The sequence below is a fragment of the Leucoraja erinacea genome, chromosome 4, assembly GCF_028641065.1.
Source record: "Leucoraja erinacea ecotype New England chromosome 4, Leri_hhj_1, whole genome shotgun sequence".
Classification (NCBI taxonomy): domain Eukaryota; kingdom Metazoa; phylum Chordata; class Chondrichthyes; order Rajiformes; family Rajidae; genus Leucoraja; species Leucoraja erinaceus.
Window position 1 is genome coordinate 86,231,092 of NC_073380.1, and position 16,570 is coordinate 86,247,661.

At 43.4% G+C, this 16,570-nt stretch overlaps 1 protein-coding gene across 1 annotated transcript in view; it reads left to right on the plus strand.

Moving 5' to 3' along the window:
• Positions 1-15,898, plus strand: part of cndp2 (carnosine dipeptidase 2) — a 39,890-nt gene extending 23,992 nt beyond the window's left edge. Inside the window, exons 8-13 of the mRNA XM_055634747.1 lie at positions 1,175-1,259; positions 4,123-4,283; positions 6,768-6,932; positions 9,082-9,223; positions 12,245-12,392; positions 15,052-15,898. Coding sequence (XP_055490722.1) covers positions 1,175-1,259; positions 4,123-4,283; positions 6,768-6,932; positions 9,082-9,223; positions 12,245-12,392; positions 15,052-15,136 — 786 coding nt within the window. The 3' untranslated portion in view covers positions 15,137-15,898. The remainder of the gene's footprint in view (positions 1-1,174; positions 1,260-4,122; positions 4,284-6,767; positions 6,933-9,081; positions 9,224-12,244; positions 12,393-15,051) is intronic.
• Positions 15,899-16,570: the final 672 nt, after the last annotated feature.

Genomic DNA, 16,570 nt, shown 5'->3' on the forward strand with positions numbered 1-16,570 from the left:
GCACGTGCTCCATATCCCCCTCATCACCTGCATGTTCATGCGTAGATCTAAAAGCACCATTCTTGTATCCAAGACCATCCAAAGGCAGTGCATTCCAGGTACCCATCCTCTTGTGTAATAAGCAGTCATTATAATGTAGAGAGTGGTCAAATTCTCTCCAGTAGGGGCATTTGTTGGCTGGCACTTATAATATGAATACTATTTGTCACGTACCAACCTGCACCTTCATCTTATCTTATCATAGATCTTGCTGTCAGCTAATTAACTGAAATGTTCTTGAACGTTTTTTGGGCAATAATCCGAAAGTTATTTTCTTTGCGTTTTGATTAGTTTCCACTCGTTGGAGATATTGGTGTGGCCCAATGGCTTCTCATATTCCAGAATTTCAAATCTCCATCATCACGATCCAAGCCAAACTACAATGGCTTCTCATCTTGGAGTGTCAACTGTTTTCCCTTCTTCACCTTTAAGTATCTTCCGATCATCTTATATATACATGCACCTCCACTGTAGCCCCAGTGATTACCATCGACAGAACAAAGTGATGCATCTCCCAATCCCACGGGCATCAAGTGTTGGAAAGGTACCTCCATTCTTGTGGTGCCTCAGATGGAGATCAGATACCTCCATTCTGCTGACCCTACAGCATCCTTGCACTTCTCTTCATTGCTCTCCCAATGCCAGCCAACGTTCTTAAGCTGACCTCCCGGTGGCTCAGCACTTCTACTCCCCCTCCCACTCCGTCTCCGACCTCTCTGTCCTGGGTCTCCTCCATGGCCACTGCGAGCAGCACCGGAAATTGGAGGAACAGCACCCCATATTCCGTTTGGGGAGTCTGCATCCTGGGGGCATGAATTTTGTTAGTCCTTGCTGTCTCCACCCCTTCCTCAGTCCCCCTGCTGTCTCCTCCCATCCCCCAGCCTTCGGGCTCCTCCTTCTTTTTCCTTTCTTGTCCCCGCCCACCCCCGCCCCCGGTCAGTCTGAAGAAGGGTTTCGGCCCGAAACATTGCCTATTTCCTTCGCTCCATAGATGCTGCTGCACCCGCTGAGTTTCTCCAGCATATTTGTGTTCCCCTACTTTTGCCTCCTTCAATTGTAATATAATTTTTCACTGTTATCAGCAGAGATCCTGCTGCAGATAAATCTCACCTCTGCATTTTGTTTTGAAACACAGGTACAATGCGCAAAACAAGATTTGCACTCTGGACTCTACGGGGGGGTGATACATGAGGCAATGAATGACCTCATTGCCCTCCTCGGTAAGACCGGATTTATGCATTGTTGTGCTTTAAAATGTGTTCTTAGCAGGGAGAGAAAAATAGAGAGAGGTTCACAGATAGCAGTGAGGAAATGACATAACCTGTGGCCGTATCATTCCCCACACTTGAGAGCAATACTGTGGCAGCTGCAGATCAATGTGGGAACGACTTGGAATTCCTTAGACTTGGAAAGAGTGGAGATGTGGAAAGACCAATCCATTGTTAGTTCAAATTTAGTCTAAATTTGGACTAAAGATAGATTAGAACTTAACCTTTTTGGGGAGGAGAATATATGTCAGCTGAATGCTGGCAACCGGGTATAATAATAACAAGGTGAAACGTCTTCTAGCTCAAGGAGGCGGAGGTTTACGTTAAATATTGTTTGCAGATCTGTTTAGATTTTTAGAGATGTGGCATAAAAACAGGCCCTTTGGGGCATTCTGACTATCAATCACCCATTCACTCTAGTCCACTCTCATCCACTCACACACTAGGGGCAATTTTATAGATTACCTACAACCCCACATGTCTTGGGTTGTGGGAGGAAACCGATGCACCCAAAGGAAACCCACGAGGTCCCAGGGAGAATGTGCAAACCCAAATTCAGGATCAAACCCGGGTCTCTGACGCTGTGAGACAGCAACTCTACCAGTTGCGCCACCTTGCCACCCTCCTATCTTCATCTTTGGGCATCGCATGCTACAGGTGTGTACTGCCACTGTGTTTGGGATGTCATACAGATTGATTCAAATTATACCATTCTGAAAGGGCTTAATTAGAAGAGCACAGGCGAGATCTATGCAAAGTTGAAAATATGCAAAGTTAAGAAACAATGTAAACAAGTTATTCACTGTTAAGTAAAGTGACTGCCCTAGTGATACAGCACAGGAATAGACTCTTCAGCCCATCGCCCATGCTGATTGATCATCAAGTACTCTACACTAATCCTATTTGTCCGCATTTGGTCTATAACCTTCTATGGTTCTTGGTTTCTTGGTCCTCCAAAATATTCCAAATGGAATTTAAACTGGAGGTGGTGAAGGGAGGGCCTAAGCCAGAAAGGGTTATTGGGAAGAAAGAGCTACTTTAAAATTAGTTGCATCTGGTTGGGTAACTATAGTTGGGTAGAGATTATTCCATGCTTTAATTGTGCGGGGGAAGAACGAATTGCTGTACACATCTGTCTTTGTAGCTGGGATCACAAATTGGATTGAATGCCCTCGTCTGCTCCTAATTGGTTTGGGTTTGGTGTAGGTCTTGTAGTCTATGTCAAGCTGACCATTTAACATTTTGTAAAAACAGGTCAAACGGTGACCTTCACGTCTGTCTCGGAGAGGGTTCCACCCCAGAGAATTCAGAAGTTTGGTGACACTCGCTTCTCTCTCATAGGTGTTAGTAACAAATCGAGCTGCCTGTCTTTGGACACGTTCGATGGAAGAAATGTTTTTATTTGTGTATGGGTCCCATGCTGCAACTGCGTAGTCCAAATGAGGTCTAACGAGGGTGAAGTATAGCTTCTCCTTGACAGAAGTTGAACAATGATGAAAGTTGCGCCTCAGAAAGTTTAGGACACCTGTTGCTTTCACCGTTGCATGATGAGTCTGACCATTCCAACACAGATCATTCTGCAATTTGATGCCAAGATACTTGGTTTGTTTGGATTCTTCAAGGGTGGCACCAAGTATATTGTAAGATGTTTCGCCTGGATTCCTCTTTCTGGTGACACGCATAGTTTCACATTTGGAAGGGTTGAACTGCATGCCCCATTGTTGTGACCACTCAACCATAGTATCGAGATCCTTTTGGAGAGCATCTTCATCATCAGCTGACTTAATTGGACGGTACAGCAAACAATCATCAGCGAATAGTCTGGTCGTACTTGCAACTTTTTCATGGATGTCATTTATGTAAAGAAAAAATATGTGTGGGCCAAGTACTGTGCCATGAGGTGTACCACTCAACACTGGATGCCAATTGGAGCTCTTTCCGTTCACACACACACACACATGCTGAAGACGTTTTGTCAGGAAACTTAAGAAAGAATGCTTCAAGTGCTTGTCCAGATACATTTTAAATGTTGTGAGAATTCCTGCGTCCAACACTTTCTCAGGCAGAGTGTTCAAATTGGCTGCCATCCTCACGTAAAAATATTCCTCAGATCCTCTCTGTTCCTATTACACCTTAACACTGTGCTTCCAATTTTTGACGTTTTTGTCATGAGGAAATGTTTACCATTCACCCTATCTATGCCCCATCATAACATTGTTTGCATCCATCAGGTCCACAGCCTCCTCCACTCCTTGAGAACAAACTAATCCTGTCCAGTCTTTCATCATAACTTATCTGCTCCATCCCAGGCAACACTCTGCTGAATCTGTTCTGCATTCTCTCCAGTGCAATTGTGTCCTTCCTTTCATGAGGCATGTAATACTCAAGATTTGTCCCAGCCAAGGTTTTATACATTTATACATGAGATTTGTACTCTTTTATTTTATGCACTGGTTGAGACAGGCTTGCACTCCATGTGTAATTATGTGTGCGTAATTTTTCTGTGTTGGGGTGGGAGGGGGAGAGAGAGGTGAAAATTTAAACAACTGGAGATACTGCATTTCTGAAACAAAATCAAACTCCGCTGGAAACACCCAGCAGTCAGTCAGCATCCGCTGAGAGAGAATAACGGAGACAACGTCTTAGGTTTTGCCTATTGGCTGTTGGTTGTGATCACCTCCACACATTTTGTATCGCTAAAGTCAATGGAATCAAATCCCAGGAGGGAAAACAATTTGTGACTCTCACACCTGGTTTGTGCTCATGGCTCAGACTAACATCCAAGTGCAGCCCTAACCTGTTCATTCAATTGCAGGCAGCCTTGTGAATTCAACCGGTCACATCCTGATTCCTGACATCGATGCGGATGTTGTGCCCCTTACCAGCGAGGAGCTTCTCTTGTACAAAGCAATCGAATTTAATCCTGAACACTTCAAGGATAGTATTGGTGCCTCAAGACTCCGCTATGAAGCTAAGGTACATTGATAATAGACTTGCCAATGATGGACAGTGCAATTACAATGATAGAGATTTGATGGGATTGGGTACCGTACACTGACAATAGACTGAATCTGATTTAGACTCTAGAGATACATTGTGGAAAGAAGCCCTTTGGCCCACTGAGTCTGCGCTGTTGTCAGGACTTTCATATGAAGAAAGACTGGATAGCCTCGGCTTGTACTCGCTAGAATTTAGAAGATTGCGAGGGGATCTTATAGAAAGTTACAAAATTCTTAAGGGGTTGGACAGGCTAGATGCAGGAAGATTGTTCCCGATGTTAGGGAAGTCCAGAACAAGGGGTCACAGTTTAAGGATAAGGGGGAAATCTTTTAGGGCCAAGATGAGAAAAACATTTTTCACACAGAGAGTGGTGAATCTCTGGAATTCTCTGCCACAGAAGGTAGTTGAGACCAGTTCATTGGCTATATTTAAGAGGGAGTTAGATGTGGCCCTTGTGGCTAACGGGATCAGGGGGTATGGAGAGAAGGCAGGTACAGGATACTGAGCGGATGATCAGCCATGATCATATTGAATGGCGGTGCAGGCTCGAAGGGCCGAATGGCCTACTCCTGCACTTATTTTCTATGTTTCTATGATCAGCATCATCGTGTACGCTAACACTATCCTACAGACTTGGGACAATTTTTACAATTTACCAAGCCCAATTAACCTACAAACCAATACATCTATGAAGTGTGGGGGGGGGGGGGGGGGGGGGGGGGGGGGCTTTGTATATTCAGGCTTTGTATCTTCTGCCTAATGGGAGTGGGGGAAAGAGAAAATAACTGATGTTTAAATAGTCCTTGATTTTATTGGCCGCTATTCCGAGGCTGAGTGAAGTGTAGATGGAGTCGATTATGGGGGAGGCTGTTCTGTTGATGGGCTGGGCTATATTCACAATTCTCTGCCATTTCTCATAGTCTTGGGCAGAGTTGTTGCTAAACCTAGCTGTGATACATTCCAACAGATCTCTGCATCTGTAGATGTTGGGAAGAGGCGTTGGAGACATGCCGATCTTTAGTATTCTGCAGAAGTAAAACCATCATTATGTTTTTAGTAAATGAGGAGCAAGGTTTGTTACTCCAATTATACAGGGCATTGGTGAGTCCAGACCTGGAGTACAGTGAGCAGTTTTAATATCTGTATCTAAACAAGGATGCACTTCTTAGAAGAGATTTCAACAAAGAATCACCGGACAGATGCCTGGGCTGCTGGAATGGTTTTTGGGGATTGGGTTAACTATAATGAATTCAAAAGAATGAGGAGGAATCTCATTGAAATATATGCAATTTTGACAGCTCGACAGATTGGATACAGCGAGGATCCTACCCTAAGCTGGGGAATTTTAAACATGTGACCCCCGCAGTCTCAGGATAGAGTTTAAGACACTTGGTGCTGAAATTAGGAAAATATTCCTTCACTCCAAGGTGGTGAATCTGTAGAATTATTTGACACAATATGCTAAGGAGACCAAGTCACTGAATATAGCCAAGAAGGAGACAGGTAGATTTCCAGATACAAATGGCATCAAGGGATATGTGGAGACAATGGGATTATGGTGGTAGAATAGAGGATCAGCCATGGTTGAAGTTAATGGGATAACATGCCTGAAGGGTTGAATGGCTCTCTCTTGCTCCCAATTTCTATCCGCTTCTACACCACAGTAACAATACAAGTTCTTTCAAATCTTTCTTGACCACATTCTTAAGAACACACATCAGCTCCTAAAAATGCCTGAAGCTCCTCCCCCACAAATTTATCTCATCTACTGTGCAGGTTAAGCTTAGGGCAGTCTGCCACCAACCTGGAAATTATTCTTTGTTATAATTTTTATCTTAAGACTTATTAGAGTAGCTTTAAATTCAAGTCAGACTTAGAAACATAGAAAATAGGTGCAGGAGTAGGCTATTCGGCCCTTCGAGCCTGCACCGCCATTCGATATGATCATGGCTGATCATCCATGATGCAGACTTGTATGCACCTACTACATTCCTGCAGCAGCTCCATTTTAAATGTGTTAACCTTGTTATCAAACCCCTCCATAGTCCTTTTCCATGCCTCTCAGTATCCTCCACCCCTCAGATTTTGTTATGCACACCTAGAATTCTGCACATTCCAGATTTTAACTTTCCGACCATTGATGGCTGTATCTCTAGATGCCAAGGTCCCAAGTTGTGGAATTCCCTCTGCTCCTCCCTGCCTCTACTTACCCCTTTATGATGCTCCTTATTATATTGTAACCTATGACCAAGCTTTTGGTGCCCATCTTTAATATCTCCGTGTGCTGCTTAGTGCCATTTCATGTTCGCTTATGTCAAGCCCTTGGAGTGTTTCATTGCATTAAAGATCCTGTATTAATGCATTCTGTTGTTGAAGTAACCAAACCTGCTGCACAGGCAGCGAGCTTATTTAAAGTGCAATACGAGGTTTTCTGTGAATACTTGGATGTTGTGATATTAGGAGGACATACTTCTACACCGGTGGAGATATCCGGCATTGTCGATTCACGGAATTGAAGGAGCTTTCTCGGGCCCTGGTGCCAAAACTGTTATCCCTGCAAAAGTGACGGGAAAGTTCTCCATTCGTTTAGTCCCCAACATGGATCCCAACGTGGTAAACCGTCAGGTAAATGCTGTGCTTGGATTGAAACTTGATTAACCTTCAGCAGTTTTGCGCAAGAGAACTTTCTCAACCTGTGTGGGAAAGGATGGATGAAAGAGAGGGAGAGTGAAAGAGGAGAAAGAGCAGAGAGTGAAGAAAGGAAGAAAACATGAGCGAATGTTGATGCATAAGACATATTCTGTTCTGAAATTTCCCAGGTATGGACTCAGAATTGGACACCAGATCTCTTCATCTCAAGAAGACCAGCTTCATGGACAGGCTGGTGCTTTAGACTTGTGTGTGTGTGTGTGTGTGTGTGGTGTGTGTGTGGGTGTGTGTGGTGTGTGTGGGTGGGTGTGTGTGTGTGTGTGTGTGTGTGTGTGTGTGTGTGTGTGTGTGTGTGTGTGTGTGTGTGTGTGTGTGTGTGTGTGTATGTGTATGTGTGTGTGTGTGTGTGTGTGTGTGTGTGTGTGTGTGTGTGTGTGTGTGTGTGTGTGGTGTGTATGTGTGTGTGTGTGTATGTGTATGTGTATGCATATGTGTGTGTGTGTTGTGTGTGTGTGTGTGTGGTTGTGTGTGTGTGTGTGTGTGTTTGTGTGTGTGTGTGTTTGTGTGTTGGGCAGCAGGGGCATGTGTGTATGCGTGTGTGTGTGTGTGTGGGCAGCAGGGGCGTGTGTGTGGGCAGCAAGAGCGTGTGTGTGTGTGTGGGCAGCAGGGGCGTGTGTGTATGTGTGCGTGTGGCAGCAGGGGCGTGTGAAGGGGTTGGGCAGCAGGGGCGAGGCATCTCACCAAGATCATTAAAGACATATAGGCATATTCAATTGATATATCCCTTCAAGAATGGTCAAACTTAAGTGCTTGGTCAAACTTGTCCCACCTGCCTCCTAAATGTTAACTCCTTCATCTCAGGAACAACCTAGAGACCCTTCACTGCACTGGCTACAATGTAACATATCCTTCTTTAAATATGGAGACCATGTCGTACACTATAACCAAGTGTAATCTTGTCGGTGTCATGTAACGCTACATTTAAACTTCCCTACTTTCATGCTCCATGCCCCTTGTGATAAAGGCCATCATTCCACCATCTTTCCTAATTACTTGTTGTGTTGGGATGTTGAATTTTTGTGTTTAATGATTCAACACTTCCAAATCACTCTCTACTCCAACGTTGTGCAGTTTCACTCCATTTAAATAAGAACTTGTTTTTTTTATTCTTCCTTCCAAATAGATAATCCCATATTTCCCACCTCTCCATGCAAGTTACCAATATACATTGAGACCTTTGTGCTGATCCATGAACACCCACCAGTTACTAGTTGCCAATCCAAAGATGACCTGTTAACACCAATTCTGGTTTCCGTCAGCTATTCCCTTCCCATGCTAATATATAACCACTCATCTTGTGCACTCCTGCTTTGTTCAATATCCTGATGTGTGGCACTAATGGAATGATTTCTGGAAATCCAAATGCAATACAACTAATGTATCTCCCTTAGCCATTCTGATTGTTACATCTTCAAAGAATTCTAACAATTTTGTTAAACAGAACTTCCCTTTCATTTAAGTCATGTTGTCTCTGCTTGACTGTCTTATGACTTTCTAAATGCTCTGCTGTTTCCTCCTTAATGATGGATTTCCCAATGTTAAACCGGCAGGCCTATATCTTACTGGTTTCTGTCTTCCTCCTTCCTTGAACAGTTTTCCAGTTTGCTCCACCACTCTCAAACCCACAAAACCCCTGTCTAATATTTTTTCTCAGTTTCATCTTAAAAGGAACAAAGAAGCCAGCCTTTTCACTCTTTCCTTTTTGTTATAACCATTCAGTTTTGGTGTTATCTTTGTAAGTCTTTCTTGTACCTTCTCCCATGGTTTCATTTTGCTTATTGCAATGAGGAGACTAGAATAGAAACCATACTCAAACATCCATACTATCTTTACATAACTTTTCCAATTTTCAGTCCCTGCTTTTTCAACCTGTAAATTTCCAATTTCCCTCCATCAATGAATACCTATGCTCATTTATTTAATGTTAATCTGTGCGTGCTTTTCGTGCTTTGTGTATCTACCTGATTTGATGAAGAGAATAATTGTAAATAATATTTGCTGTGTTGATTTCTGGATGTTTGCGCAAATGGAATTGCCAGTGCTAATTTAGCCTGATTTTTTATAGGTTACTGCATATCTCAACCAAGTATTTGCTGAACTCAGAAGTCCCAACAAGCTTCAAGTTTTCTTTAATGGTGGATCGAAAGCCTGGGTAGCTGATGTCACTGACAAGCAGTACGTTGCTGGGCGAAGGGCCATCCGCAGAGGTTAGTGAATATTGTGGTCCAATGCAGGTCACAAGAGGATAAATGAAGAAGTGAGACTCAAGTATAACTTCAAATAATCTCTTGAAAGTAAAAGATCTCACGATAATATTTGTCAAACAACAAGAGTCTTTTCAATGTTTTATCCCCTTAACCAACATTGTTAAAAGCTGATGTACAACCGCTGAATCAAAATAGCTGATGCAGTTACTGGGCTGAAACTCCCAGTGCAGTACTGAGTGAATGTTGCATTGCCAGAGGAGTAGTTTTTAAATGTGAGTTCAGTGAGTTCTCTCTCAGGTGGATGTGAAAAATTCCACGACATTATTTGGGGAAGGGCAGGGATCGTGTCCCTAGAGTTCCAGTCAATGTATTTCCTTCAACTAAAACACTAAACGTGCGGATAGTCTTCATCACATTATTGATGTGGGATCTTGCTAATTGACTATTGCTAATGACAGTGACCACACTTCAAACAGTTCCATGCAAAGATCCTATAGAGGAGCAAGATAGACCACTCCTGCTAAATGCAATGGGCTGACGTGTAGTACGCAACCGAGCGGAACGTGGGCCTTTTTTTCATCCATTTCAGTAACCCGACCCAACCCGACCCGACCCGACTCGCAGTGTAATCAACGTTGCAGGGGAACAGTTTGTGTTCATAAATTATAATTCTGAAAATGAGGAGAAGATTTTGCACAAAGAACTTTTATTTTTACGAGGATGTTTCCGTAACTGGCTTCCGTCTCCGCACTAGTATCTTTGCTCCGCTATGGGATCTTTGATGCGGAGACGGAAGCCGGTTACGGAAATGGGGCCGAAATTTACCTATGAATCTGCCCATGACCGTACTACGTCTTTTTCGTCGAGTGATCTATCTTGCTTGCTATAGGATCTTTGGTTCCAATTCTTCAAACATTTCCTCTCCCCACCCTAGTCATCCTACTACTTCCACTGTTTGCATCCTTGTATCCTTTCATTATCATCTCTTCCTCAGCCAACAATGGGCCATTTGGGGCTCCACCGTTCCTTGGTCCTCAGTTGCCACCGCTGCTTTTTTCTGGTCTTTTCTTATCTCTAGTTCCCTCCCCTCTACTTTCAGTCTGAAGAATTGTCCCCACCCGAAACGTCACATCCTTATTCTTCGGAGATGCTACCTGACTTGCTGAGTTACTCCAGCACTTTGCGACTATCTTTGGTATAAACAAGCATGTGCAGTTCCTTTCTACACACCATGTCTTGGAATATTTCATTACCTTAAATGTGCAAATGGTCAAGACAGTGGAATTGATTGTTGACTTTAGGAGAGCTCCCCCTCCCCTCCTCCCAGTCACCATCAACACCACACTCACATCTGTGGAGTCATTTAAGTTCTTGGGAACCATCATCCCCAAGGACCTCAAATGGGGGGGCCACCATCTACTCCACAGTCAAAAAGGCACAACAGAGTGTGTACTTCCTGCGGCTGCTGAGGAAGCACAATCTGCCACAGGCAATGATGGTCCAATTCTATACGGCCATCGTAGAGTCTGTCCTCACCTTCTCCATCATGGTCTGGTTTGGCTCAGCCACCAAGCACGACATCCGGAGGCTGCAGCGAATCGTCCGATCAGCAGAGAAGGTTATTGGCTGCAACCTTCCCTCCATTGATGAACTGTACACTGCAAGGGCCAGGAAGCGAGTGGGCAAGATCATCTCTGAACCCTCTCACCCTGGCCACAAGCTCTTTGAATCACTTCTCTCTGGAAGGCGACTCCGGACTGTCAAATTTGTCACAGCCAGACATAAAAACAACCTTTTTTCCACGAGTAGTAGCTCTACTCAATAACCTAAAATCTGTAGCCTCCTTTTGCTCTGGTATTTTATTTAATTCACATGTTTAATCAATAATGTTTTATTATTAATGTTCAATGCTTTATGTGTCATTCCTAACTGTCACTGTATGTCATGTTGTCACTTGCGGGCGGAGCACCAAGGCAAATTCCTTGTATGTGAATACTTAGTCAATAAACATTCATTCATTCATTCATTCATCACTATGGTAAAGCTGTTAAAAATAATTACGTGCATTATCCTGTCTCAATTATGCCCCAAATGCAGTACCTTAGTGGAGGAGAACTGGGAGTGAACTTGACACTTATCATAGCAAAATGTGACAATGCACAGCAGAAACTCTGTACGATTAATAACAAGGAATGTGTAAGAAAGAACTGCAGATGCTGGTTTAAAAAGGTAGATACAAAATGCTGGAGTAACTCAGCGGGTCAGGCAGTATCTCTCTCTCAGAGAAGGAATGGGCGACGTTTCGGGTCGAGACTCTTCTTCAGACTGATTGGACTTCTTTTGCCTAATGAGCACTCTTGACTCTTTGCAACTTCTAAGAAACTTCTAAGTAAGTTTTACTTGTCAAAGCTAGCTGAAACAGGCAAGCACTTTGGAGACAAGAGATGGCAGATTCTGGAGGAGCTCAGCAGGTCAGGCAACATCTGTGGAGGTACAGGAATGCTTGATGTTTCGGCGTTGGAACTGATCCAAAATCTTGACCCAAAACAGCGACCATCCCACTGTTCCTACAGGTACTGCCTGACCTTTTGAGATCCACCAGCAGTTTGTTTTTAGCTCAAGCATTCTGGACACAGGCTCCTGCAACAAACCTGCCCAGGTGTTCCTGACCCCGCTCTGGCCACACGCCGACCATTGATACTTCATCACTTCCCAGCACAAAACATAAATGCAATCCATTATCATTGTCCACAGGATCCACTGGCCACTACAGGGGACCCACAATGTTTACTAACATCCCCAGTAATGCACGGCCGATGTCATGAGTACACGGATCTATGTATTGTACGTCAGCGGATGATGAGGATTTCGTATATTGAAACGGTCCAGATCTTTGTATTGAATTCACATGTATAAATGCAATTCAGTATTGATCGTGGGGGAAGAAAGCACATTTCAGGATGGGAATCAGAAGCATTTCACCTGCTCATATTGCTCCCTTTTCCATTTGTTGTATCCAAGTATTTGGAGTGGAAGCAGAGCTGATCCGAGAAGGAGGAACAATTCCCATTGCCAGGGCCCTGCAACAAACAACGCAGAAGAGTGTGCTGATGCTACCGATTGGTGGTGCTGATGACGCCATACATTCTCAGGATGAAAGTATCAGCAGGTAACAAACTCAGCCACGGCGCACTCTGCACAAGTCATTAATGGTGACAGCTGGTGGAATCGTTGCCTCATGTTCCAGCGACCTTGGTTCAATCCAGGCCTTGGGAGTTGTCTATGTGAGTTTGCACATTCGGCCATTTGGAAGAGTGGGCTGGAAGATGGCAGATGGAGTTTAATGCTGATAAGTGTGAGGTGCTACATCTTGGCAGGACAAATCAAAATAGGACGTACATAGTAAATGGTAGCGAATTGAGGAATGCAGTTGAACAGAGGGATCTAGGAATAACTACATAGTTCCCTGAAGGTGGAATCTCTTGTAGATAGGGTGGTAAAGAAAGATTTTGGTGTGCTGGCCTTTATAAATCAGAGCATTGAGTATAGAAGTTGGGATGTAATGTTAAAATTGTACAAGGCATTGGTGAGGCCAATTCTGGAGTATGGTGTACAATTTTGGTCGTCAAATTATAGGAAAGATGTCAACAAAATAGAGAGAGTACAGAGGAGATTTACTAGAATGTTGCCTGGGTTTCAGCACCTAAGTTACAGAGAAAGGTTGAACAAGTTATATGGTTATATATGGTTATAAGTTAGGTCTTTATTCTTTGGAGCGCAGAAGGTTAAGGGGGGACTTGATAGAAGTCTTTAAAATTATGAGAGGGATAGATAGAGTTGACGTGGATAAGCTTTTTCCATTGGGAGTAGGGAAGATTCAAACAAGAGGACATGATTTGAGAATTAAGGGACAAAAGTTTAGTGGTAACATGAGGGGGAACTTCTTTACTCAGAGAGTGGTAGCTGTGTGGAATGAGCTTCCAGTGGAAGTGGTGGAGGCAGGTTCAATTTTATCATTTAAAAATAAACTGGATAGGTATATGGATGAGAAAGGAATGGAGGGTTATGGTCTGAGTGCAGGTAGATGGGACTAGGCGAGAGTAAGTGTTCGGCACGGACTAGAAGGGCCGAGATGGCCTGTTTCCGTGCTGTATTTGTTATATGGTTATTCTAACTGTGACCATGTAGTCATCCTTCGGGTGCTCTGTTTTCTCTCACACTGCAAAGGCATGCGCGTTGGTAGGTTAATTGGCTGATGTAAATTGAACCAAGTATGTAGATGGAGTAGAATCTGGGTAGTGATGAAAAAGTGGGGACAGTAAGAAAAAAATGGGTTTCATGTAGGATTATTGTGAACCCGTGGTTGGTGTGGACCTGGTAGGTTGAGGGGCTTGTTTATGTGCTGTATTTTTTGATGAGTCTATACTATGGAGATTAGGCACCAAAGTGAAAATGGAGTAGAGCATCAGTCTCACTGAAAGGCAGAACATGCTCAAGGAGGAGAGTTTATGGGCCTGTCCCACTTAGGTGACTGCAGGAGACTATGCAGTCGTCACATGGCCGCCACATGTTCGCGGGTGGTTTCCGGGGAGTCGCCTTCATGGTCGTGAGGAGTTCCCACATTCTGGGAACTAGTTGCGGCCTCATTATGGTCGCCGTGAATTTTTCAACATGTTGAAAAATTAGCGGCAACTAGAATGAAGCCGCCGTGGAGAGTAGCGAGAATTCACGAGCCGCAGGTGGGTCGCCAGGAGGTCCTAATGTGTTGCCAAGAGGTCGAAGGTTCTCAGAGGTTCCCGTAGGTTGTAGCCGGTGCTGACCGGTGAATTTCATTGGCTCATTGGGAAACAAAAAGGTAAGCAGTAGTTTTCAGAACCAAGAATAACCGACCGGTAATGTTAAATGTCCGCCGAGCTTCACAGCCGTGTATCTCTGGCTTCTTAAAAGTTGTCCACACTCCTACTCCCCCCTCTTCGCCTCCCCCCCTCCCTCCTTTAAAGGACTTACATATACTGTGCTTTAGCCGTCTTTTTACAGTGCCACCCTTCCTGTTCATCGCAGTGTGTGTCTGTTTCACCTTGGCTTTGCACCCTGTGAATATTTTAGACAGCGCTCCCCCGCTTGTCCTGTCCCCCACCTGCATAACGGGCTGGTGAAGGAAACGATGTGTTTGTGTGTGCGTGTTCCACTCTTGACAGTTGCCGTTCCAGTTGCCGGTTTTTCAGGCGACTGCCGGCAACTTGACAGTTGCCGGCAGATCGCTGAAAAATCGCCTAAGTAGGACAGGCCCATTAGGAAGGATGAAGAAAGGAAAGGATTTGAAAATTATGAAGAGATCTTTAAGTTTGGGTCATTGACATCTCTTGTGGGTCAATAGGCAAAGAGGAAATGTATTAAGCACACTTGATATGGGTTTGGGGTGGGTGATTGCAACCTTCACGTGGTCCGCCCTGTTTCAACGAATGCATCAACTCGGCGTGCACAATCAAATAAGATCAAATAGAACGTCGTCGTACAACTTTAGGAGGAGACGAAGGAGGAGAAGAAGGAGAAGAAGAGGAGAAGAAGAAGAAGGAGAGAAGGAGAAGAAGAAGGAGGAGGAGAGAGGAGGAGAAGGAGGAGGAGAAGGAGGAGAAGAAGAAGAAGAAGAAGAAGAAGGAGAAGAAGAAGAAGAAGGAGAAGGAGAAGGAGAAGGAGAAGGAGAAGGAGAAGGAGAAGGAGAAGAAGAAGAAGAAGAAATGGGTTTGAACATTTGCTGAATGTCCTTTAGTGCTGAACATAAATTATAATGTTTGTAATGAAATGTTTAATTGTCATTTATTTTTCAGAGACAACTACATTCATGGAACAAAGTTATTTGTGGCATATCTGGATGAGATTTCACAGCTTAACGAGCCACGGCCTACTTTGTAATCTATTGATCAAGTAGCCAAACTCATTATGTAGCATATATTCACACAAGATTACCACTCCAGAACAAAACTAGAACTTCCCTGGGATAACATTTTAAATAGAATGGTAGTCAGAAACCGATGTTATCTGTCATCAAAATGAATCCTGCCGTATGAATTTAGAATTAAAAAAAATCTTTTCAATTATATTTGGAAAATACATACATTATCCTATGCATTTATTTATCAATACCGTAATGTTTAGGAGGTTAACCATATAATAACCATATAACAATTACAGCACGGAAACAGGCCATCTCGACCCTTCTAGTCCGTGCTGAACACATAATCTCCCCTAGTCCCATATTCCTGCGCTCAGACCATTACCCTCCATTCCCTTCCCATCCATATAACTATCCAATTTATTTTTAAATGATAAAAACTCCACCACCTTCACTGGAAGCTCATTCCACACAGCTACCACTCTCTGAGTAAAGAAGTTCCCCCTCATGTTACCCCTAAACTTCAGTCCCTTAATTCTCATGTCATGTCCCCTTGTTTGAATTTTCCCTACTCTCAGTGGGAAAAGCTTTTCCACGTCAACCAGGTTGCTGGTTCATAAATCCTGAAAGCGTGAAGAAGGAATCTGTCTTGGAAACATTAAACCCAATACCTGAATGGACAAAGCGTCTAACTTCATGGTGGAAGTAAAGCAACATTATTTTTATTGTACGTAGTTTCTAACAAAAAATAAATCAGTTACTATTTGAATATCTGACAAAAACCATGTGGGTTTTCTTTAGGTGTTCTGGTTTCCTCCCACATCCTAAAACCTGCAGGTTTGTAGGTTAAATGGCTTCTGTAAATTGCCCCTCGTGTGTATAATGCAAAAGTGGGATACCAAAAAGATGGGGATGGGTGATTGATGGTTAGTGGACTCAGTGGGCCAAAAGGAATATTTCCACATTATATCTCTATACAAAACTAAACTAAAAACAGTACTGAAATTATAGGGACCAGCCAACGTGTTTTTATCAGCCCCATGGAAAATAAGATGCTTCTTTGAATATTATTATGTCATCTAGAAATCCTGAAGCTATTGAGTGCTTGGCATTGTATTGGAAATGTAAGCCCACTTGTTTTGAAGTCTGAAGAAGGGTCGCGACCCGAAACGTTGCCTATTTCCTTTGCTCCATAGATGCTGCCTCACCCGCTGAGTTTCTCCAGCATTTTTGTCTATCCACTTATTTTAGCCAGGTTATTAATCATCATATCTGGAATTTGAGTGAGTAAATGCGTCTCAAATCATACTGTTGCTTGAGTCTGCAATATCTTAGTTGCCCGAAGGTGTAGCTGACATTTACTATGTGAAGATTCTTACTATGATTTACTATTAAGTCTGCTCATTTACATTGGTCTGGTACTGTAGTGGTTGCTTTACTGGGATAAGTATTAC